The sequence below is a fragment of the Xenopus laevis genome, chromosome 8L (genome assembly GCF_017654675.1).
Source record: "Xenopus laevis strain J_2021 chromosome 8L, Xenopus_laevis_v10.1, whole genome shotgun sequence".
NCBI lineage: Eukaryota > Metazoa > Chordata > Amphibia > Anura > Pipidae > Xenopus > Xenopus laevis.
In genome coordinates this window covers 83451715-83477724 of record NC_054385.1, presented here as the reverse complement: position 1 = coordinate 83477724, position 26010 = coordinate 83451715, and the positions used below count along the sequence as shown (strand labels likewise).

The window sequence follows — 26010 nt, the reverse complement described above, 5'->3', positions numbered from 1 at the left end:
ACTGATGACATCAGAACTCACCTTTTATAAGGATATAAGTTACAAGATATTCATGGCTTTTGTGTATTATAACCGCTTACATGAGTGCTGACTGAGGGCGAAGTGTGTTCTCCACACACACATAGGAAAACATTTCTCATTAATTTGAGGGATAATGAAGACCAATAATCAGTATGGGGACCCTGACTTAGATCCTGACTCATAGATTAGATTTGTGTGTGTAAACTCAAATGAAACATTTTTTTATTTCAATCAAATGCCCTTCACAATCAAAAGAACTCGAATCAATTTAGAAATCCTATTGGCCATTTCTGTTCGCAGACTCTGAATTTGTATTCAGCAGGGACTGATGATACAGCCATGAAGCATACAAAAGTTCTGCTTACCACGGCATGAGGACATTAATTATACATTCGTCCTGTCGTATTTCAGTGTAGTGGGAAGTTTGTGTAGCTGGACAGGAATAGAATAAGCAATCGCTGAGGCATTGTCTGCTTGTGTTTTGTACTTCTCTCATATAATTACTGGATACCAACATAATACCGAATTTCCTCTTCCAAATTATAGTTTAGTAGAACAAAGTGAGGGAAAAGAAAAACGGTACTTTTCTAATGAAAGAACAACTTAATTTTCATTTATTATGTTCTAACATGCCTTGAGAAATAGCATGTTTAAAGAGTTTAAAATTTCTTGTTTTAAAGGGCTACCAAGCTCTAAACTCTTTCACCCCTTATTCTTGAACGAGTGGTACATGCACAGCCTGTCTTTACCCTGCCTTGCAAACAAAGATGGAGGCCTAACAAAGATAAAGGATGTGCTAGCGTCAACTGGAAAATCTGCCAGGACTAGATGATCTGCAATCTAAAATGTGACATAAGGCTGTTGGTGAATTGGGAGCATTATAGCCCTAGTACATGGTATTGTAGCTTAGTTTTAAAGTAAAACAACCCCCCGAACAATGTAGGGTTCTATAAAAATATACAGAATAAAACAGCTCATATGTAAAACCCTGCTTTATGTAAATAAACCATATTTAAAATAATATACTTTTTTAGTAGTATGTGCCTTTGGGTAATCCTAAATAGAAAATTGCCATTTTAAAAAAATAAGGGCCACCCCCTGGGATCGTAGGATTCACGGTGCACACAAACAAACCATACATGTTAGGTCACATGAGCCAATTAATAGACAGAATTCTGTCTTTTTCCTCCACGCGTATTCCTGTTACAGAGTTGTAGTATTTCTGGTCTGGTGATCTCTGAGACAGCACAGAGACCATAACAAAATAGTGGGTCAAGGTATAAGATGTAAAAAGGTAAGATTCTTTAATATGTCACTTAATTTCATATAAACAATCTCTTGATTAAGTATTCATTTTGGGGGTAAAGTTTTCCTTTAAGTTGTCTTTTTATTTTCATTAGCAAACATGCAGCTGACGAGCAGTATGTAAGTAAACATCCAAGAAAGGTGACTTTACCTTTATTGCCTTTCTAGCAAACATTAGTTCTACTGTTCCAGTAAAAGCTACCTTGGTGAGAGTGCCATCTGCTCGGAAAGATCTAAACAGATCAAGACCAGTACCGCCAATAACTAAAGGAGCAACATCATTACCCGATATAAGTAATGTCATTTCCAGCAAAGCAAAGAATGGTTCTCAGGAAACTGAGAATATTAACGAAGATGAAAGCATTGGAATTGATCTCTTGGATTTACATACAAAAGATGATGATGACCGTGACGAGGTTTGTACATTCAATTACATTTTTGTTGGTTTAAATCTGCTACATTGTTATACTTTATTAAGTCTTTGAAAGAAACTGAAAAAACCTTCTACAGGTATGGGATCTGTTATCCAAAATGCTCGGGACCTGGGGCTTTCCGGATAATGGATCATCCATAATTTGGATCTTCATACCTTAAGTCTACTATAAAATCATTAAAACAGCGACAGATTTAGCAAGGGTCAAATTTTGAGTTCATGGGAGTTATTTAAAACTTCGACCAGCTGCAGTTTATCAAAAAATTCGAATTTTTCAAACTCGGGTGAATGGGATCGACCCGCACAAAAAACTGGAATCTAATTTTAACAATTCTCTAGTCGAATTTGACAGTTTGGCCATAAAAAAACACAAAAACTCTAATTTGAAATGCGAATTATCACTTCGACTTTCAATAAATCTGCCCCTAAATAAACCCAATAGGCTGGTTCTGCTTCCAATAAGGATTAATTATATCTTAGTTTGAATAGTGTACAAGGTACTGTTTTATTATTCTAGAGAAAAAGGAAATCATTTAAAAAAAAAAGTATATGGAAGAGAGACTTTCCAGAATTTGGAGCATTCTGGATAATGGGTATCCGGATAATGGATCCCATACCTGTATATATTACAATAGCAAGGCACATAATACAGTGTAATGAAAATAACCTGTGACAAGTGCACAAGTGTTTAAACTACTGAACTAATGCAAAAGCAACACTTGTATAAGGTATATACCCCCTACTGTGGATTAAAACACAAGAACGCAGAGCAGGCAGTTTACACAATCATATCTGTTGCTGAATTGTTCTGTCGCTGTTTTTTGTAGATGCTTAGTTCGCTCCGTCATCTGCGGAACAGTGCTGCTAAGAAGCGAGCCAAGATAAGTGGAAGTCTGTCTGACCTTGATAGCCCAGACTCGATGAAAATGGATCTAAACATGGATTCTCCAACTCTGACATCATCTCCTATCAGTGGGACTTACAGTGAGAGTGGAGTTTATAGCCAAGAATCATGGAACTCACCAGTGTCTCCAACTCCACAGCCAAAAAAGATGTGAGTGCAGTCTAAAATGCCATCTTGATTAAAAAATGGATCTCTCTCTCTCCCCCCCCCAAGGCTGTATATGTTTTTTTCCAAGGATGTTCTGTGGGAACATTTATGTTGTTCGGTTGAAATATGAATGAAAAGATGTCTGAAAAACTCACAACATACTTTTAAGTGGAATTAATAAATAAATAGCACAGATAGTCAAGTTATTCATGTAACCGCTTTATGGAAAATATTCCAAGATGCAAAGAGAATTAAACATTGTCCAACAGGCCTCTAATAGCTGCATTTTTTAAAGGGGTAGTTCAACTTACTTGAACCTTGAGTATGTTCTAGAATGGACCGCTCTTAGCAGCTTCAAAATCGGTCTTTTTTTTTTTTTTTTTTACAAATGTGGCCACTGCCACAGCAGCTAAAAAACTATTTCTCTGTGAGTCTACAGTTTAATTGTTATTTTTTTATCCATTGTCTTTTTCTATTCATTATCTCCTATGTGTCTCTTATTTTCACCACTGCCTGGTTGCTAGGATAATCTGGACCCTTGCAACCAGATACCTGTTGTGATTCTGGGGAGCTGCTAAACACGCAGCTAAATAGTTAAAAAAAAAAAAAAAAAAAAAGTGCAAATTGTCTAAAAATATCACTCTCTACAAATCATCATACTAAAAAGTAAATTTTATACAGAGCAACCCCCTTTAATGCTTAGGGGCAGATTTATCAAAGGTCGAGGTGAATTTTCGAATGAAAAAAATAGTCCAAATTCGATTCGAAAAAAAATTGGAAAATTTGGATATCGAAATTTATAGTACTGTCTCTTTAAAAATTCAACTTCGACCATTCGCCATCTAAAACCTGCCAAATTGCTGTTTCAGCCTATGGGGGACCTCCTAGAACCTATATGGAGTTAATTGGTGGAAAATCGTATACGCCAGAATACGGTCCTATTCAATCAAAAATGACCAAAACAAAATTTACTTAATTTCGGTTTGTCTTTTTTAATTCAAATTTCGAAGTTTTTTTTAATTCGAAATTTGACCCTTGATAAATATGCCTCTTGTTATTTTAATTACAGCTCCTTATGGTTTAGCAAGCCATCTTGTTGCAGTTTTCCCCTGACATGCATGATGTTATGCAGTGTTTGGTCTGAGCCTAATATATTATAAATGTGTTGGGTTTTTTTTTTTTTATGAATGTTGTAAAATAATTTTTATAATATAACTTAAGACTGTTTTGGCAAATGAAATACCATACAGGTGTGCTGGTTATGAGTCTATAGACTATGGAAATGTGTACTGAACGGAGGCTTTTACTCATCTTGCAATATGATTATAGTGGGGATATTGTCAAATGTGTATTAAGATCTGAACTAGGGCAATTGTAGGATTTCCAAAAAAGATACACAAACCACCAAATAATTGTTAATGAATTAGCACCCCCAAAATTTCCATCTTATTTATGCCTGTGTTTTCTCTGCGCTGTTCTGAGCACATGAAGTACATTTGCAAGTGTAGTAACGTTTTGTTTGTACTCTGCATTGTGACTCATGTATTTCTTTGCAGTACTTGAATATCCATTTTCACTGCAGAATTTCCCAAGCACAACTAGTTACTCATTTAAGGTGTGTAAACAAGAAGCCATTTAGTACTACTAGATTAAATATTCAACTCTCAAGGCCTTTAAAACAATAATTTACCCTGTTCATAGTGCCCCATTAAAGTATGTTAAGGGGCCTGTTTATTAAACCTTGATTTTTTTTTCTGGTCAAGGTTTTTAGGAAGAAAACTCAAAAAAAAAATCCATGAATTTTTAGAGATTTATCATACCCCAAAAATCTGAATCCAAAAATATGCCACCTCAAACCTGTCAAGGTCATTTACAAGTCAATGGCATATCTGGCTGAAGTTGTTTCTTGTTTTAGTGATCTGCGCTGGATAAACTGAAAAAAATCGAGGTTTTCGTTTGATAATCCAAAAAAGTAGAGTTTTTGCAGCAAAATTTTTATAAAACCGAGTCTTCAGAGCATCAATTGTACGAGATGAATTAATGCTTTTGTTTTGTTGCTCAGTTTTTTTTTTTTTTCGAGAAAAATTATTGATAAATGCGTTCAATTCGTGAAAGGGAGTTTGGTCGGCTTTGTTTTCATAAACAATTAGATTAATTTGAATTTTAGTACATAAACCCCTAAAAGTTGAGACCAAATTACCATTTGCATATATTACTGAAGCATTTAATGGTTATACGGCAAAGAAAGAAGTATTGAACATGTCGACGGTTTTCTCAGTAAATATATTTCTAATCGGTCTATTGACATGAAATTTACATCAGATGTCGGTAACAACCCAAGTAATCCACACATACAAAAAAAAACAAAACAAATAAGTCCATAAATTAAGTTATGTGTATCAAATTGAATGACACAGGGAATAAGTATTGAACACATGAAGAAAAGGAGGTGCAAAAAGCCACAAAACTTGTTGAAATCTGTCAGTATTTAGAAAGCAATTCTGCCCCTTATCAGTGCAAATTAATATCAGCTGGTTTAATCCCATTAGAAATATATTGACTGAGAAAAACCTTGACGTGTTCAATACTTATTTTCACTGCTGTATTAACTGAACTGTATAATTTTGATCTATATGGTTGAGCATGTTGACAGCAGTTAATAAAGATTTCCCATGCAGCAGTGTTGTGTTTCACTATGGTCTTTAGTAACCCGTTCTGTAACATTTGCAGATCTGATGCTGCTAAATCAAAATCACGACCCCCAAGGCTGCCCTCCCCACGCAGTAAGGATGGCTACAAAAAAGGAGACGGCCTCCACCAAGGTGTGTGTTTGTTTTTTTCCTCGTAATGCTGATTTTTTTTTTTTTTAAACGTTCATAAATCTATAGAGAGAATATGTATGTTATGAAAGTTGATGGGTATATTTTTGTTGTGGGCGCCTAACAGGATCTCAACACATGGAATAAACATTGTATATATTTTTTTCTAATCTGTCCTGCCACATTGTTGTAGCTAACGATTAGCAAAGTGAAAGGTGGATAGAAAGATACTCCCATAGACACAAAGTGGATCCTAGAGTTTGATTGGTAATTAATTATAACTCTATGCCATATTTCAGCTTCTGTGGCCTGCTTGAATCATGGGATGTTCAAAAGGATTTATGTTTTATCCTGCTGTATGTTCTATTCATTTAGAATGGGTGTCAAACAAATATAAGTAAATATATATATATAATACACAAAAGCCATGAATATCCTGTAAATTATATCCTTATAAACGGTGAGTTCTGATGTCATCAGTTATAAATGGTGAGTTCTGATGTCATTTCTGTCACATGACTCACTTAAATTTGTGTATTATAATAAATAAAGTACCCCCAGTTGCAAAATATGAGGATATTAGAAGTTACCTCTGAGTTCCTGTATAAAAACACTCGGCCTTCGGTGTTTTTATATGGTCATGAAACTCCTCGGTAACTTATAATATCCTTATATTTTACAAGAGGGGGGTACTTTATTCACTATATAATCTACAGTCTGGTCATTTCCCTATGGGACCAGACTGTAAATTATATCCTTATAAACAGCGCGTTCTGATGTCACAACATGCCGTTTATAACAGGGGTCCCTGGCCGCCGAATTTGACGCATCGCGCCCGAGTTGGATGCTGGCTCGCCCGAGTTGGATGCTGGCTCACCCGATTTGGACACTAGTGATCAGATCTGGATGCCGACCCCCCTCCCAACATTTGACACAAAATGTAGATTATAATGCATACTGTACCCCATACTGAAATTTATAAAGATATTAGAAGTCACCTCTGAGTTATGTGACCTGTATAAAAGCACTCGGCCTTCGGCCTCGTGCTTTTATATGGTCACATAACTTCTCCGTGACATAATATCTTTATAAATTACAGTAGGGGGTACATTATCCACTATATATAAACATAAATTACAGTAGGGGGTACATTATCCACTATATATAAATATATATAAACAGTCCATTTGTCGAAAATACCACACTCGCAGGAATTAAAAAATATTATAGTTTATTACAAAAAATGCACTGACGTTTGAGAAAGGCTGTTGTTACAGCCGAAACATCAGTCAGTTTTTAGTAATAAACTATAATATTTTTTAAGTCCTGTGAGTGCAATATTTTCGACAAAATTGACTGTTCAAATATGCTATAATACTTGCACCCAAGTGATTAATCACCTTTTGTCGTGAGTGCCATTACGACTCCTTGGATGAATATATGTGTGGTACAGTGTTGCCTTTGTGCAAAGAACAAAGAGAAAATTGTAAAACTGGAAACATTTTGGCACTCTCATATATCATGTATAATATACTTATGTCTATTTGATCTTTAAAGGGGCAAATTCATCGTTGCTCTCTAAGTTTAACTGAGTGGTAATAGTTGGTGAAACCTTACCCTAACTTTCATTTAGCAGTGTATTTTTTATGTTGGAATATTCTTCCGAATGTTCTGATTAACTGGCACAGGTATTGACATTCAGGGAAGGTTTGGTAATGTTGCCCCAAAGTATGAGAGTGGGGGCTACACCATGACTCGATTTCATGTACTATATTGGCACTTATCTCCTGTGGAGGGGGTTGCACTTCGAACTAACATCATTGCAAAGTATTGTGTAAGTGACTGCTTATCTAAATGATGTACAGCACTGGTAATTGGACAAATTTTTTAAAAAAAAGCACACAACTAGCAGTTGAGCCTTCAATGATGTTTACTTTCCTAAAACAGTATGCTTTAACATTGATATTATTATTATTATGGTCTAGGAGTCTCTGTGAATGAGAAGCAAGTGAGAATAATTGGACAGCGTCTGAACTACAAAAGTGGTGCTGTGGATGGCGAAGAAGATCTTTTAAAAGATATCTTGTCTGGCCCCATGAAAATTCTCACTAAAGATGTGCAAAAAACACTAAAACCCATGAAAGGTAAATTGATCAGAAAAGTTTCTGGAAAATCACAAAACTTGCCAAATGATTCTTTTATGTTTTTAAGCTACTGTATGTAACCTGTACATCTTTGCCTGAGAAGAATCGCAATGCCTCAAGGTGTTTTCATGATTGGATATACACAAAATTTGTAGGGGTGGTACATAATGAAACAGTGTTTAATTGCATTTATGTCTTTTTTGAAGACATTTCTATGTTAATACACTAAAAGATTTCAGTGATGTACGGCCTTTGCTAGACTTAAATATTCTTACCTGGTTAAAGATGGAATATAAACATAATTATGTTCTAATGATCCAGCAAGTCATTTAAAACCGTGTATGCATTCCTTTATGTTTGTGAGCATCTGTGAAATTAGCCATTCATATTCTGCAGAATTCCATTTTTTGCCTTGATGTTAGAGCATTAAGATAATAAAGTAATATTATTTTGACACAGCTTAATTATAAATGCAATTTTATTTCTAGCAGTGGCTGACAATTATTTACAAGAATGATAATTATTTTTTGTCATGTCTAGGAATCATGGCCTCAACCACCAATTTTCAGCAAGTTAGTGCCTTTCACTGTGATTTGACAGAGGATTCTGTAGCCATAATTGGAAAAGGTATATTGAAATAGTTCACAAGCCTAATCGACAGATGTTTTTGCTAATGCAATGTTGTTATTCAAATTTCTTTGAAGCATCTTTCATAGCCTTTGGTATCTCTGCCTGTCTGTTATAGACATTCATAGTAGTGATGTGTGGGCAGGTCCGAAACCCCCGGGACCCACAGTTCGGGTGGGATCAGGCTGGCTACCACAAAAAAATCTTTGGGCCACGCTCCCTTCTGCTCTCCACCGCCCACGACCTCACACTGCCGGCTTCTGGCTGCCGTTCCCTCATGCTTCTTAACGCAGGAGTAGATTTTATTTAGATTTTTCTTATAGTTTTTGAGAAATACATATGTGCATCCTCAGCCTTACATTTTTCCTTTACTACAACAACTTCAACCATGCTATGTGTTAATAGTGCGTTGCTGACTCATACTGGCATACAGAATCAGATAGTAGTAGAAATCAGTCAGTGGCTGGCAGCCTGCATTTGTTATTTGAAGCAGATAAAAAATTATCAGACTGAGGAACACATATTTTCTTAATGATATAAACAACTGTAAGAACAAATACATTTTGTGAAACTGTGACATCCCCCTTTAAAGGCAGGGACTGTATGCTCTTGATTCCTCCTTAGCAGGCTTACCTTTTCTGTCCTTTGTTTTTGTGAAAAGTAAAGCCTTACATCAAAGTACCGTGTTCATGGTCAAATGATAGACTATGGAGTGTGTAACTTCTGCACCTATAGTGTGTTGTTTTTTTTGGTAATCGGTTCAGCTTAATTTTCAGTAGGGATCAGCTGTAACATACAAACTTGTTCACATTCAGACCCAGTTAAGAGAAATTTAAATATAAATACAGTTCAGATGAGATTTCTGTTAAAATGTTGCTAATGAATTGATACCAACGTTTTTAAGAAAAGTAATAGAAAAGTGTCAGTATTATAAAAGAGTAGGCATGGTATTTTTTGAAATAGTAACCCTCAAACTCCCCCAGCCTAGAAGTAGCTAACTACAGCTGACACTCCTTAATGTCTACAGTACCAAAGAGCTGGCTACTGGTTTCATTTCTACTCTAGCGTATGGAAGGACTACTTTGCCCCTAGTCCCAATCATCTCAGAAGTACTGCTGGGCTGGGGTTCACTTAGAGGGGCTTTTTTTCAGAGCCACATTCCTGTAGCTATTCATAGAAACATATCTGCATCCCTTTAAGAATGCTGAATGACCTTTCAACAGATATTTAAAGGAAAACTATACCCCCAAAATGAATACTTAAGCAACAGATAGTTTATATCAAATTGAATGACATATTAAAGAATCTTACCAAACTGGAATATATATTTACATAAATATTGCCCTTTTACATCTCTTGCCTTGAACCACCATTTCGTGACTCTATCTGTGCTGCCTCAGAGATCACCTGACCAGAAATACTACAACACTAACTGTAACAGGAAGAAGTGAGGAAGCAAAAGGCAGAACTCTGTCTGTTAATTGGCTCATGTGACCTTACATGTGGTTTGTATGTGTGCACAGTGAATCTTACGATCTCAGGGGGCGGCCCTTATTTTTTAAAATGGCAATTTTCTATTTATGATTACCCAATGGCACATACTACTAGAAAAGTATATTATTATGATAATGGTTCATTTACATGAAGCAGGGTTTTACACATGAGCTGTTTTACTCTGTATCTTTTCATAGAGACCTACATTGTTTGGGGGGTATAGTTTTCCTTTAAGATGTTTCTAAAACATTTGGGATAATGATTAATTGAACTGGTGAAGACATTGCCGTCAAGCATATAAGAGTTTTGAATGGATCAAGCCAATGTAATGATAGTCTGCTTACAAACCTTCTTGTGACAAGAACTCTGAAATAAGCAAATCTCTAGGAAGTTGTGTAACTGCAAGACAGATGTGGCATGAAAGAACTTTCATATTTCACCAGCTAAAACCTGTCTACCATGGCCCTCAGCCATTCTTCCTGGGTGTTCTGTGTCACCTTCTTTTGTCTGTTCTAGCAAATGTTGCAGCTTAGCAGGCACACATTGCAGCTACATAAGGCATCTGTATGTCTCTACTCTCAAAACTGTCTTAAAATATAGCGTGCATTTCAGTTAGAGAAGCATTTCAATTATCCCCATTATAAATTACCCCATATTTAGTCACAGACAACTAGTTGTTGGAGAGTGTGATATAAAATTAGTTGTAAAGAGCAACCTTTGATACTTCTGCAGCTAAGAAATACAGAGAAGTACTGAGTAGTTTGATAAAACTTTTATAATGGTTACCATTAGCAATAAAAACATCTATGCTTCATGTGTTAAGGGGCTCTATTGAGGTTTTTCTATAGGTCACAGCTAACCCACCCAAAGAAACCTATAGGTCTAAGCTAGCCAACCCAAAGATGTTCTGCATGGACAGCATTTATATAATGGTGTGAAAACTGCTGAAGTGCATTGTAGAGATCAGGATGATTGTTTGGTCATCTTTTGTTCTGAAAGCATTATGTTTTTCTACAAAAATAATTTGTGTCTGTACTATTTATATCACACTTCTGTATTATTTAATATACCTGTATGTTCATTATTCCTGCTCACCTGCATTAGGTTTTCTGCTAGGAGACACCTTTGGGGGTCTCAGCAGGCCCGAACTGGCAATCTGTGGATTCTGGCAAATGCCAGAGGGGCTGTTGTAAGATGCCATAGTCACTATTTATTGGGCCAGTTGGGCTGCTTGAGACTCTGTATATGTCTTTTTTTGTATCCCAGGTATCTGGACCTGGACTTGGCTGTATAAATAAACACTAATAATATATATGTCTTTTTTATAAAGGTGTCTTTGAAACACCCCCACCTCCTTACCAATCACACAGCCAGTCTTCCTTCTCAACCACTGATGATCTCCCTCCTGCCAAGCAGGACATTCAACCTCCAGCAGGCATATATGGGAGAGCAGTCCAGCAGAATAGTCCTGCTGTTGAAAGTGAGGTAAGGACTCTCTGTTTCGCAGTGCTCCTTGATTGTAAAACAAACTCTACCTTTAATGGGTTTTGCTACAAAAACCTTACTTTTTATCATGTTTACATAAAAATGTATTGTTAAAGGAGAACTAAAGCCTAAAAATTAATATGGCTAGAAATGCACCAGCCTAAAATTTCAGCTTCTCAATAGCAGCAATGGTCCAGTACTTCAAATTTGTTACAGGGGGTCACTATCTTGGAAAGTGTCTGCAACACTTGCATGCTTACTGGGCTCTGAGCAGCTATTGAGAAGCCAAGCTTAGGGGTCGTCACAAATTATCAAGCAGAAAATGAGGTTGGTCTGTCAAATAAGCTGATGCTACAAGGCAGATTTTTTAATTCTGATGCTAGTTGCACTAGTTTTTGTGCTGCCATGTAGTAATTATCTGTATTCCTCACTAATCAGCCTTATATTGTGACATTTACATTCTATTTGTACTGTATATTTTAAGTAGGTCCCCAAGTTCAGTTACTAACAGCAGCACAGAGCATGTGCAGTGAATCAGCAGAAAAGAAGATGGAGAGCAACTTGGGCATTTTTCGAGACACAGATCTTAACTGCTAAAAGGCTGTGGTCGCCTTTGGCTGGTACAGAAGCCCAAAACATAATAATGTACAACATTTCTAGCCTACTTCTTTAGTTAAACTTTAGTTCTCCTTTAAAGCTCAAAAAAAGCCAGATTCACAAATATGTTTGCCACCCCTGGGGTAACCTAGTTTTTTTTAACCAAGGCCAATGCTTCTTTTTGGGTGGAAAAGGACTATCCTATGCATCAAACTAATTGAGCACCATGCTACTATATTTATTAATATACATATTTGTTGTTCCTTATATAAGTAGAAGCTAAAAAATAGTATCCCTCATCCGTGCAACTAGTAAAAAAAACTATTTTTGGAAGCTTGCTTGATTTTCAAGTGACTGGAAATGTCCAACTGCCAAACAGCTTGATTGAGCTAGGCTGAATTTTAGGTTGAATGACTAAACAATCAACAAATCAAAAATTAAAAAAATTATTTAAAACCTGTTTTCAAGAAAAATTTTAAAGGGAAAGTCTACTGCAAAATAATAATTTGCCTAATAAAAGAAAACATAATTCTTAGCAACTTCCCAATATACATTACTTAAACATATTCTGTGCTTTTAAAGTTATTCGTATAAACTTTTTTTTTTTTTTTTTAATTTTCAAAATATTGAAAGTCGCATTTGCTTAACTCCTGGTTGTTACTTTTTAAACAAAAGTTGCAAAAGAACAGAACGACAAACACTGCTTTCAGTTGCAATAGATATACAAATAACTCAAAAACCATAGAACATTTGTAATGAATGTATATTGCAAAGTTGCTTAGAATTATGTTTTCTTTTATTAGGCAAAAATGTATTTTGGATATTGGCATTCACTTTAAAATATGCCACATTGTGCCTTTATGCTTTTTTTCACCATTTTATTGATATGTCCACTAAAGGGCACTTTTAATTATTGACTGTGAATGGGATTTCCTCATCAGAAAAACATGAATGCTCCCAACAAAGTGATGACAAATGTGAGGATAAATAATGGTTTTTATTTGGAATAGTTATAGCAAAAAGTTCCAAAGCAATGAATTACAAAGCATTTTCAAACAATGTGTGCTTATAAATAGGATTTGTTGGCCCTTAGATTTTTCCCTAAGCCCCTTGCCTTGCACTGGATTCTTTTTTCACTCACGTTCTTGCAGAGTTAAGTGAATCCCAGTGTCTAGTCCACATTTGAGTATTCAAAGAAAGAGTTAGATTTAATTCAATATTTGACAACATTTTGTGAGGGGTTATGGATTAGGCGTCTCCCTTCTTAGCAGAACTGAGTAGTAAAATATCATTATTTTTATTTTATTTGTGTTTCTAGGTAAAAGTAACAATATCCAAATCAGCCAGAGAAAAGATGAGACAGAGGAGAGAAAATAGCCTGAAAGAACTTGAATCCAAGGATCCTGAAAAGAGGGAGCAAATTCCAAGACAAAGACTTTCTCAGACTGAACCTAATTGGGTCTTCATGGAATGTAAGTTTTATTTACAAAGTAAAGTTTTTAAAGCATTATAGGATAGATGCTTTCCTATGGAAATCTGGACAGCCCTCTGAAAACTGGAACAGGCGGCAACCCTAATATTGTTGTCATAACCCCTTTTTAGAATGTAAAAAATTATTTCCAGTTTCTTACACTTTAACTTCCCTTTAAATCATTTTAGCAGTTCATGAAACAGAATATTTATAGCATTTTATTTCATTGTTTATTGTTTTAATCATTTTTTGTATGTTCGTTCCTTCTGTTTGTTAAGACTTTTGGTAAGGGAGTGTTTCCCGTGTATTCATTTGTTGATTGTTAAACCAGAGAGATATCTTTGAACCTTGTTAACATTTGTTATGCCAGTTATACGAGTTATGTAAAACAAACATTTTTGTATGGTAAACTTTACAGCACGGAAACCTGCATCTAACAGTCTTGAGAGCTTTGAAATTAGCCCACCATCCTTGAAAAGAACTTCAAGTCTGAAGAGAACGTCAGGTAAAAACACGATAAAGCCATGTTATTTTACACTATGATTAAACAAACTTTTGTGCGCGTTGCTTTGTCTGTTGCAACATAGTTATTTGTTCTGCATTAAAATTTAGATCTTGCAGTAACCACTGGCTTTACAGTACATCCAGCACTATCGTATACATTAGCCCATTCCCAGATTTAGTTGTGATTGATCAGCTGTCACACAGGAGGGTTTTGTTTTTAATATATGTAGGTACCTGAGGTCTATCCCCATAAAGCTGTTTAGAAAATAAGGCTCAGATCTCAGTCATAAATGCTGATTAAAGAACATTTTACTATATATTTAGGACATGTAACCCATAGAAAAAGAAGAATATCTCTTAAAAACTACACAAGATTAGGATTATTATTATTTTTTTTTTTTAACATAGAAATTATGCTTGTAATGTAATATAGCCAGTGTACTAGATTTCTGAGACGTCTATTGGGGTCATAAGACAAAGGGTATTTTATGTCTTTTATGTAATTTGTTAAGCATGGATTTCTCTTATTTATGACCATAATTTGTAGAAATTCATGTGCATTAACTTGCTGGTTGTCTTCAGTACCGTTAATAGAAAAAACAGCTTGAGGTGTTTCTAAACATTTATTAAATACTGTATCGGTGAAATGAGCCAGTAGTTTCCATGGTAACGAGGACACTGGGTAAAGGAAAGGACTGTGACAGCCCTGGAATCCTTAATGACTGCATAACTGCAACAGCCATTAGGGAAAGAACAAGAAAAGTATGTATTATTATGACCTTCACTGAAGTGGTCCGAGAGGGCTAAAATGCAGTGACTATTGTACACTATCAATAGACAGAGCTGAATGAGTAGGCAGTATGTGTGAAATAAATTGTACTTATATATAATCTCAGAATGCTAGAAAGATGCTGGAAATTGTGTTTCAGATATTAATAGTGCATTGATTTTGCACACGTATGCAGCCTGTTTTTGTTTAATTATTTATTTTTAGGTCACACCAATTGCACAATTATGTGGTCTAGATTTGGGGTTTTTGTTTACAAAGACAGTGCTCATAGTGCATGAATACAATAAGGGTAAGGTCACACTGGGAGATTCAGGGAAATTTAGTTGCCCGGCGTCTAATCGCCTCTTCTTTGCAGCGACTAATCTCCCCAAACTGCTTCCCCCTGTCTTCCGCCTGCTAGAATGAAGAATCGGCATGGCACTCCCGGTGCCTCATTTTCTGAAGTCACCCAAAGTTTCCTCGTGAGGCAGCTTCGGGCGACTTGGGAAAATGAATCGACGCGAGTGCCATGCCGCAGGCGATTCTTCATTCTAGCAGGTGGAAGACAGGGGGAAGCAGTTCGGGGAGATTAGTCGCCCCAAAGAAGAGGCGATTAGTCGCCGGCGACTAAATCTCCCCAAATCTCCCAGTGTGACCTTACCCTAAAACTGATTTGTTTAGGCTTACAAATGTTATTTAGTCTATGCATATCACAATCATATGGCCACTTGTGTAATGTGCCCCGTTTGGACTGTGGTCAACAACTGTAATGATAAGGATCAAGCTGAATGACCACTACCAGCTCTGTAACTGGATTGCTGTTCCACTCAGAAGACTCACTGACTTTCTCCCATATGGATAGCAAAAGGATCTCCATAAGATTCCAAACGTGGTGGTGATCTGAAGGATTGCAGGACTTTGCAATTTATAAACTGCTACACATTGCCCACTATTCACTGCATTGTTCCTGTTGCAGTTAGCCTTCCAGTTCGGGTAGCTGCTTGTTCAGCTTGATTTCTTCTAATTAAGATTATTGCCTGCAGTGCAAAATTGGGAATGTTACACATATGCCCATATGATTTTGATTTAGTTTTTTTTAAGTAATGGCTTAAACTGTCCCCATAACCATTCAAAGGAAAATCTATTATAGTACCAAACTTGGCCTAAAAGGGTCATTGTAGGTCAGTATAGGAGACACGCGCTTCCCCACTCATCAGCCATCCGAATTTAATACCCAAATAATGGAGAAAATCTTCTCAAACTAGCAACTTTTCTACACACCCTATGAGTCAAATGCTTAGTACAGTAGAAGTATGATTTCCAAGATTATTACAGGATATATGTGCGCATTTAAATGTTACATTTTTGTGTCCATATTAAAAGATCTTCTGTTAATAGGCAGCTAAACTATCAGTACAAGAAGCCATTGTTCTATTAATATGGACCCCCGTATCCTGAACAACAGTATACAAATGTAAAATACCTTTACACCTGATTCAGCAGTATAGACTTGGAAAATATTAAAATAAATACTATAATTGCCTTCACTTCAGTTATGAGACCATATAAGGCTTAAGTAGCATAACTCCATGATATAGTACATAACCCATAGAAGAGAAATCAATTAAATGGTGTTCACCATAACGCCTCTGTCTGTAAGTGAAGTCTAAAATGAAGCCCCTGGAGGTTGGACACTGGCTCCCAGGGCCCTAAATGAACATTTGCTGTGTCAATGTTTATTTGAAAATGAATGAGAAATGTTAAAGAAAAATGGACCAACTAATGGTCCAAGAACTCTGTGATATTTAATACATTTTTATCACAAATCTGTAATCTTGATATTAGCAACGAATGTCCTTACCAAATTTGGACCTCAGACAGGGCCCATAAACCACAATTAAAACCAAAACCCCCCACTGCCTTAGTAGTATTAATTAGGGGAGTCTCTGATAAATGAGAGCTTTTACATATCAATTACATGTGATTACATATCAGTTTGTATAAATATGTAACTTGTACAGAAAACTGCTCTGCATTAATTTAAAAGTGCATAAACTAATTAGAAATATGTATCAATTAGAAATATTGGGAGGTTTTGTATCTTCAAACATGCCCTTTTCTTTGTACGAAAGATCCCCACTGTCTGCATTATCTCATCATTTAGCAGTGCTAAAAGAAGTCTGGATACCCTGTAGCTATACACTCATAAATTAATGCTGTCAGGGAACACTTTCCATTGTCTAATACTATGAATATTATTCCAGCAGCACAAGGAAGCCCATTCAAGGAGAGAAAGTCTATTAGCCGTACTTCTGAGGTTATCAATCCCTTTGGACTGAGAGAACTACCCAGGCCAGAGAATTCTGTTGCTGAAGCATTTAGACTCTTGGCTGATGATGATTGGTGAGAACAGTCATAATTCCATTTTAGCAACTAAAACTACATAATAGTGTCACATACAAACAGGTCAGGCAGAAAACTACTGTAAACGGCATTATTTCCAACAATGTTGTAAAGTCTGTAAATATCTATGTTGTAAGTAGAATCCATATATGGCAGGTTCCCACCGAGTAAGGGGGCTATTTATTAAATCGATTTCTTTTTCTTTTTTTTTTTTTTTTTTGGTCGAGTTTTTAAAGGGAAAAACTGAAATCCGAAGATACTGCAGATAAAAAATGTCAAGGTCATGTAGCAGTCAATGGCAGATGTCCATGAACATGTTTCTTAACGTTGTGATCTGTGCTTCTTTTTGTATGATAATCTGAAAAAGTAAAAAAAAAATCAATCGACTCGGGCATCAAATGCGGAAAATTCTTACGATTCAAATTCTTGCACGATTTTGTTCAGACTTTTCCCGTACTGACTTTTTCAAGATGATTTTTTGACGTGTTAAATTTGTAGATGGGAGTTAGATCAGCTTTGTTTTAATAAAAAAATTAGATAATATTGCGTTTTAGTAAATACCCACCTAAAGCTGGCCATAGATGTTGAGATTTTTAAAAGATCAGATCCTGATCGTGAGACCACGATCTTCTCAGAACGAATTTACCATCAACTAAAAAGACCAATTTGCCAGGAAAACAAAGGGGAGCTGCCTGCTTGACCCTGCAAACATAGATAGATTGCACTGGGACCGACAGATTTTTTGACCTGGCCGATCAATTTCCAGACAGATGTCGGCCGAAAAATCGTAAGATGTACGATCGTTCGAATACCACTAACCGCACGATAATTTCGAAGGATTGGTCGGGCTTCCCTAAAATCGGTCGTTCGGCAAGAAGAATCGTCGCGTCTATGGGGAGCTTAAGGGTCAAGACTGCAAAAATTACTATTATTTAAGCCGGCAAGAACAGGTTTTAAAATAAAGGCAGTTTTCTTCCATATACAACCGAAATAGTTATAGTAAGGTTCTGCTTTTTTTTTTAAATTGATGCAACAAAGTTATGTATTATTTAATCACTTTAGGCTTTGAAATTAAATCACTGGGAATATCCTCTCCTCTGGGGCACATTTAAAGTCTGTGAAGGCTGGTCATTTTAGCCAAACCTAACCCGTTGCTATGGTCAACTGAAAGTGTCATTTTTGTTCAATATTGATGTCGTTTTTCTCAAATGTAAATATGCAAATTAGAATAAAGTTCAGGATTCAGCAGAATCTTTTGTGGAGAATACGGTATTTGACTGAATACATGATTTTAGCATTTGGTGTATCATACATAAGTAGGTATAAACAGTGGCCAAATGCAACCAAGAACCTTTTCCTGAACATAGAGATTGTTTTGTTTAGCCATGATTCATAGCTCATGCATAGTTGCTCTGAGCCCTTGCACATAAGAGCATTCCTGCACAATAAAAGTACTTCTTCTCTACACCAAGATGCGTAACAATAACAACAGCAGACCCAGTGACTGCTGTGACCCAGTAGGACACTGACTGATAAGCAATGTCAATGTATGTTTATGAATAATATTCCCCAAAGTTTAGGTTGTTGGGCTCAGTAGCCTATAGTTACTCTATTGCCTACACTCTACATTTTGGACATTCTGGATTACTCCCTGGCATTGCTGAAATGTCTAGAGCAGTACTCCTATATTTGTTCTCCGAATAGTTGGGTGCCTTTTTTTGTTTGTTCGTCTGTGTCAGTAGCATCTATCTACGGTTAAGGACAATAATATTATATTGCTGTAGGATTTCCAACCTCATTATTGAAGCTCTTTAAAATATGTCAAATTTTATTAGGCTTTGACAGACAAATCAGCATAATTAATCAAACTTGGTGTCTCATACATTGGTGATCCATCTCTGTTAAAGTGTATAGCCTCGTGACTTGTTTTCCTTAGGCATGCAGAATAATTGAATTTTACCAGTCATTCATGATCATTAAAAAATCTCTCTCATATTTATTCACGTCTTTATCTTTATATACATAGGGAAAAGAAGATTGAGGGGCTGGGTTTGGTTCGATCCCTGACTGTATTTCACTCTGATCTTTTGACTGAAAGGCTTCATGACCTAAAAATTGCAGTTATTCAAGAGGTAATGTTTTGCGTAATGGCAAGGAAAATAAAGCAAATTAAGGGGTAAAAGAACCCAATCCCCCCCCTTTTATATATATATATATATATATATATTTTTTTTTACATCAGATGATTGTTGGGCTTAGTTTTACACAAACATACAACATTCATCAGATTTATAGGTAACTATCAGTCTTGCCTCTGACTTCTCTTTTACAGTGTTGAAGTGATGAATTCTGGGACATGAAGTTCCTTTGCTGGAGGGTTTGAATGACTCGGTCAGCCTAAGGGGGAAGGGGGGGTGGAATAGTCACTGTAAATATAGCACAGGCCTATACATAAGGAGTTATAGACACACACCACTTGCTTCTGAATAACCTATCACAAGAAATGTGTGCTTTATACAATTTGTGATGGTATTTGGAACAATGAGGCATATTCCCTGAGGAATTAAAGCCTTTTATGTCAACTATTTTTTTCCTATTAAACATAATTAATTAACATATATTTTTAACATAAAGAATTAAGATTAAATCAGCACCATTTTCTTTAATCAAATCTACCCAAACAAACCTTATACAACCGGATTAAAACATGTCTTTTTATTTCTGAAATTAAAAGAATTTAAATGTACAAGAAGTCCTTTGTTATTTCTGTTATAACTTTATAAAAACAGAACATTGATGTTCCTTAGGTAAAGAACCTGCGCTCCGGTGTATCCAGAGTAGCTATTGTTTGTTTAGGAGACATGTTTTCCAGCCTAAAGAAGAACATGGATCATGAATTGGACAACAGTGTCCGGGTACTTTTGCACAAATCTGGAGACTCCAACGTCTTTATCCGAGAAGATGTAGACAAAACGCTTCATGCCATGGTGCAGAATGTGACACCAGCACGTGCTCTTGCTTCCCTTATAAATGGAGGATTGAGGTATTCATGCTTTATACTTTTTCATATTAAAGATTTCACTTTCAAGGTCTGAATGAGTTACATTTTAATAACTAGCTTTTAGCAGGATGTTAGCAGGTATTCTATATTGGTCTATGTTTTGTTTTTGTTTGGTTTTTGTCCACATAATTTTTTTTTGCTCCTTTATGTTAAATTATAAAACGTCTGTCTTTTTGCTAGGGTTGCAGTCCTTGAAAAATGTTTCTAATATAGTTAGCCAAATGTAATGTATAAAGACTGGAGTGACTAGATGTCTAACAGAGACTTGAAGGGGGGCCACATGGCTCATATCTGTTGCTTTTGAATCTGAGCTGAATGCTGAAGATAAATTGCAAACTCACTGAACAGAAATGTACCATGTGGCCCCCCTTCAAGTCACTGACTAGCTCAGAGTTATAGAGCTGAAAAGCAGGAAGTAGTGTTCTGGCTATTATGTTACACATCTGGTCACTCCAGCCTTTATATATAAAATTTTTGGCATTCTTTCCTCTTAATTTTTTAATAGATTAAGGGATAAAATAAAGGTTTAGTGGCCGTTTAATACGATCTTCTAAACTATGACTTGATTACTGTTTTGAAGTCAAGCATAATTTTTCTCCTCCTTCACGTGTCTGTTGATTGCAAGACATTGTGTCAATTAGTGTCTTAGCTGATCACACACACACACACACACACACACACACACACACACACACACACACACACACACGTTATATTGTTTTAATAGTGAATGTAGTCAAAACCAGCAGTCATAGAAGAGAAAGATACTGCTTGTTTTCTCCTAGGGTCTGGCCACATTACGGGTGACTTGTAAAAAAAAAAAAAGCGCTCTGTGGGCCTGCCCCCAGGTGATTTACATTTTAGCCAGCGGAAGGCAGATTGGGGAGATTAGTCGCCGCGAAAAAGAGATGATTTGTCGCTTGGCGACTAATCTCCCTGAATCTGCCCGTGTCGCCAGACCCTAACTGTTACTTTTACTTTAAAATTTGCCTTTTGTGTTTTGGAGTAAAGCTATTATGTTTATATTATCAAGACACTATTGCCTATTTTACATATGTATATTGGAGGCATAATGAACTATTGTCCTATCCTTTTGCAGCCACTTGAACAATGCTGTTAGAAAATGTGCAGCACAACATATGTCCGACTTGGTGGAAAAAATGGGCCCAGGGCGCATCTTATCTGGGGTCAGGGACATCACAGATCGGGCTCTTGCAGCCATTGCCAAATTTGCACAGGATGGTTCACAGGAAACCAGGTGAGCATTTATTTGAAATTGTCTTTGTGTTGTGGAGAGGGAAAAGAGTGCACTGGGTTACATGCAGATCTGTGATCATTCTTGCATGTGTGTATACATCATACATCTAATAATGCTTTTAGAATAGCTCTAAGGACATTTCTGTTTGCATTGTAAGTAAGGTGTTACAAGTGTTCATTCATCACCAAGGTAAAATAGAAACCATTCAGAGCAAAAACCTTTGTTGTGGTTTATTCCAGCAGGTTCACCTAGTTTTCATCTTTGTATTTTGAAATCCTGCTAGCAATAGTTACATTGTATCTATTAGTTGAGGGTGAGCTTCAAAGGCAGCTTCTGTGTAGTAACATCAAAAGAGAGAATTTGCAGCTTTCCTTCCTCTACCACACACTGAAAATGGATACAGTTGGATATGTAATTTAATAAGAGATTAATTCTCAAACTATTTGTGGCATTATCCTAAATTTATATCTGTGTACCCCAAATGTATTTTGTCCTTGGCAATAGGACATACAAACATGGGCTGTGGTGGCAGTATGACCACAGGGATATTTTCCTGGTGGCAAACCACTGCACACCATTGGGTGTTATCTTCTGAAATTGCACACACACGCTCAGTTAAAGTAACTGATTTTAATAGACAAACAAAAGTAATTCCAACGTTTCAATCACCTCATAGTGATCTTCCTCAGGGAAAAAAAACGAGTGTACCGTAAGCAGTGCAAACCTAAACGCAACAAAAAAAGGGGTTGGTTGTACTATACCTCTCAGACCATTGCTGTATCAATAAAAAAAAAAAAAAAATTATGTAGTATATTTATGTGGGGGCATAATCCAGTGGAAAAGCTACCTATCTTAAAGCATGCTTCTTCATCCCCTGACACACACTGACATTTAAAGTGATACTGACACTAAAAAATAGAAAATATTTTCAAAATATTAATCTACATTAAAAGTTGCCTATGGGTCAGGCTGTTTGTTTTTCACTAACGAAAGAATACGATGTGGCTGATGGCGGAGCGCTTCCCTTGCACGCCAGCTCCTGCTAAGCCGCAGCTCTCGCGATAGATTGCCTCCTTCTAGTCGGCTTCCACTTCACGCTTCTGTTACCGTTACAAAGCGCTGTTCAAAGCATTCACGGAGTCTGGCAAGTTAGTATCAATATGTTGGCTTTATTGAGCGCTTTAAAATTGCTAGGGAGGGGGATTGACATACTAACTTGCCAGACTCCGTGAATGCTTTGAACAGCGCTCTGTAACGGTAACAGAAGCGTGTTTGTTTTTCACTGTGAGTTCTGATTTTGTAAGTAATTTTGTAAGGTTCCTAAACCTGACTGTTTTGCCAACCTGACTGTCTCTTCTCAGCCTGTCAGTTAGCATTTCTAATGCACAAATAGGGCAGTCCCATCCTAGAGGAACATGGGGGTTAGAAAAGTAATGTAAAAGCATCACACAAATACTTTTATGCCAAAATTATAAACAGCAGTCAAAAACAATGTTATGACAAATACAAAAAAGGTTATTTTCTCGTGTCCGTATCTCTCTTTAAATGTGCGTTTTTTACAGCACACGGTTCTTACATTAACATACACAATGTCCTTGCAGATACTTTGGAAGAAAGATGCTTCATTTCTTGATGTCACATCCAGATTTTGACAGAATGTTGGAAAAGTATATTCCAGACCGAGACTTATCTTACATGAAGGATTTGATGAAAAATATACAGCAAAAGGTAAGTATTTAGGTAACTCTTTTTCCTCGGGCAACTAAAGCCCAAAATAAGAAATGTGTATGTTTTAATGGTCTTCGGAGATGGGGCTCTTTCCTTTAGCCAGCAGCCCTATGCAACTTAAATTAGCCCCCATCCCCCCCAAACTTAGCTCCTATTATCTTCCTATGGAACTGTTTTCTACACGTTTTCTTTGGCACAGGAGTGTGCCATTTATTGGCATGCATGAACTTTGCATGTGCTAGTTGTAGTTGGGGGCTGAGGGCTACAATAGTATAACAATCATCCATCCATGAATGTAATGCTAAATCATACACCAGTTGATCAATTATGCATAGAAATTGGCTCATGTGTGGCCATATATTTTCTTTGAATAACTTGGTGGTGGTATTAATAAATACATTGATTATGATGATCAGCCTTTCACTTGAATTAGGCAGTTTATTCTCAAATCTGAAATATTGTATATGTTCCTTTAGTCCCACCACATTCCACACCCTAGTAGATCGTTCAGTCAATCAAAGGACAAACCACCAACCATGCAGCGATTTATTTAGGGGCCACTGTCTAGGGTTCCCGTGGGTGCTTTCTATAACTCTCTGTATGCTATTTATAGGGAGTAGGAGAGATCCAAGATACCACTTCAGCCCGAGGAAGGCGTTCTTATCATGGAAGCGTGAGCAGCCTTAGAGCCTCATCCATGTCACAGAATGTAAATATTTCTCCTGAGAGGTGGGTGGAACAATTTTTTCTTTAACCATGCAATATTTCTGTAGCAGTATTATGTTACTTTTGGTTCATTAGTGACAACCGTATTCTTTTGTTTTCCAGTGGTACCCGTAAAGATGCAAAGCCATGATGAATATGGACTCTGCAGACGCTAGCTAATATAAAGGAGATGAAGGGAATTGGCTTAATACCGATCAGATCTTTCACCATTAAATGACAACTCCTGCTTATACTTTCTCAGTTGTTATCAAAACCAGACAAGTATTATATTTAATTAATTGCAGATTATATGGACATTGACATTAGGCTCAACTGTGGTGTATATACCATGGCTGATTGATAATTGCTCACAGCATTCCCATTGTTCTCTGTGGGAATCAACTCATGGTAATCAAAAAGCGACACATACCATATAGCACTTTAATTTTTTAAGAAAGTTCATAGGCGTATGGGAGCTGGGTAAACTGTACATTGCTAGTGAATAACTTTATTATTTGATTTGGCCATAGAACATGGTAATTCTAGGGAAAAATGCTTTTAAAGAGAAACACATCTTAAAACTAACCTCTTGTAGGCTGCTTTGTGTTTTTGCCTTTCTATTTTTCCTCTCTCCAATCTTTTATTTAATATACTGTTCCAGAGTGAAAAATTCCAAAAACCCAGACAGTAGGTATATTAAGAAGCTGCATTTTCATTTTGTATTTCTTTTTATGTAGCCATTCACCTTCTTAACTGCTGTTTAAACCATTACCTGGTTACTTGGCTCAGTAGGGCCTTAGCAAGTAGAATCCTATTACATTTCTAAACTTCAGAGCTTTCGAGCAAAAAATTAAATAGTTCAAATAATAAAATAGTTCATATACATAAATTACACCAATAGCATTATTCTACTATTGTACAATAGTACAATAATAAAAAATAGTACAACTTACTAAAACTTGAGGTTGGTGTACATCCTCATTTGAGACTTAGGCTTCTTGCAAGTGTTTCCTAATTAAGCACAGTACAGTTATGCAAAAACAACCAATTTGCAATGTAAACATGTTGCATATCTTTCATATACAGATAGAACAAAAAAAGTGACTATTTTCTTTATAATTCCACTGTCTCAGTATATTAAAATGTTTGTATAAATTTGGGGAAAAGTATGGAAATAATAGAAAAAGGCCTTACTATTTTTAAATAATTAGAAAGGTACATACTGACACCAGCAATTTCTTACAGGAGAATTACAGGTAGGAGCAAGCATTTAGGGTAAATCTGAGGGTGATCTAATAAATCCGAGAAACCCTTACATTCCCATTTCCCCAGAGCACCTCCCATTGAATTTAATTGGAAACGCATGTATAGCATATGACTAGTGGGTTCAATTGTGGGAGACAAATGTGTGTGTTTCTTCACTGGTGTAATAATTGGCCATGGTGTATTTAAAGGAGAACTAAACCCTAAAATTAATATGGCTAAAAATGCCATATTTTATATACTGAACTTATTGCACCAGCCTCAAATTCAGTTTCTCAATAGCAGCAATGATCCAGGATTTGTCACAGGGGGTCACCATCTTGGAAAGTGTCTGTGGGCTCTGAGCAACTGTTGAGAAGCTAAGTTTAGGTTTGTCACTAATTATCAAGCAGAAAATGAGGTTGGCCTGTAATGTTAGCTAATTCCGCAGGGCTGATTATTAAATTCTGATGCTGGTTGCCTTATATTGGGACATTTATTTTCTATGTGTACTGTATATTTTGAGTCAGTCTCTAAGCTCAGTAAGTGACAGTAGCACAGAGCATGTGCAGTGAATCAGCAGAAAATAAGATGGGGAGCTACAGGGGCATCTTTGGAGACACAGATTGTGCTTGCTAATGGGTTGTGGATGCATTGGGTTGGTACAGAAGCCCAAAACATAATGTACAACATATCTAGCCGACTTCTTTAGTTAGGCTTTAGTTCTCCTTTAATGACCAATTGGGATATTTTATGACGTGTTATTTTTGGAGTATGAACTAAACCGTTGTTTTGTTTTTTTTTAATCCAAATGGTAAAAATTATAGAAAAGTTATAGTCTAACAGCAATTTTTAAACTTTTTTATGTTTCGTTTTGAACAAAGGCATAAAAT

General features: G+C 36.3%; 1 protein-coding gene across 2 annotated transcripts in view; it reads left to right on the top strand.

Moving 5' to 3' along the window:
• The window catches only part of togaram1.L (TOG array regulator of axonemal microtubules 1 L homeolog), a 36257-nt gene extending 10813 nt beyond the window's left edge, over positions 1–25444 (top strand). Inside the window, exons 4-18 of one of the 2 annotated variants that reach the window (XM_018230500.2) lie at positions 1495–1742; positions 2587–2813; positions 5541–5632; positions 7615–7773; positions 8314–8400; positions 11225–11379; positions 13295–13448; positions 13866–13952; positions 16985–17123; positions 19150–19255; positions 19931–20166; positions 21284–21442; positions 23044–23170; positions 23784–23899; positions 23999–25444. In XM_018230500.2, the coding sequence (XP_018085989.1) occupies positions 1495–1742; positions 2587–2813; positions 5541–5632; positions 7615–7773; positions 8314–8400; positions 11225–11379; positions 13295–13448; positions 13866–13952; positions 16985–17123; positions 19150–19255; positions 19931–20166; positions 21284–21442; positions 23044–23170; positions 23784–23899; positions 23999–24026 (2120 nt within the window). In that variant the 3' untranslated portion in view covers positions 24027–25444. The remainder of the gene's footprint in view (positions 1–1494; positions 1743–2586; positions 2814–5540; positions 5633–7614; positions 7774–8313; positions 8401–11224; positions 11380–13294; positions 13449–13865; positions 13953–16984; positions 17124–19149; positions 19256–19930; positions 20167–21283; positions 21443–23043; positions 23171–23783; positions 23900–23998) is intronic. The other variant, XM_018230501.2, reaches the window with a different exon arrangement.
• Positions 25445–26010: the final 566 nt, after the last annotated feature.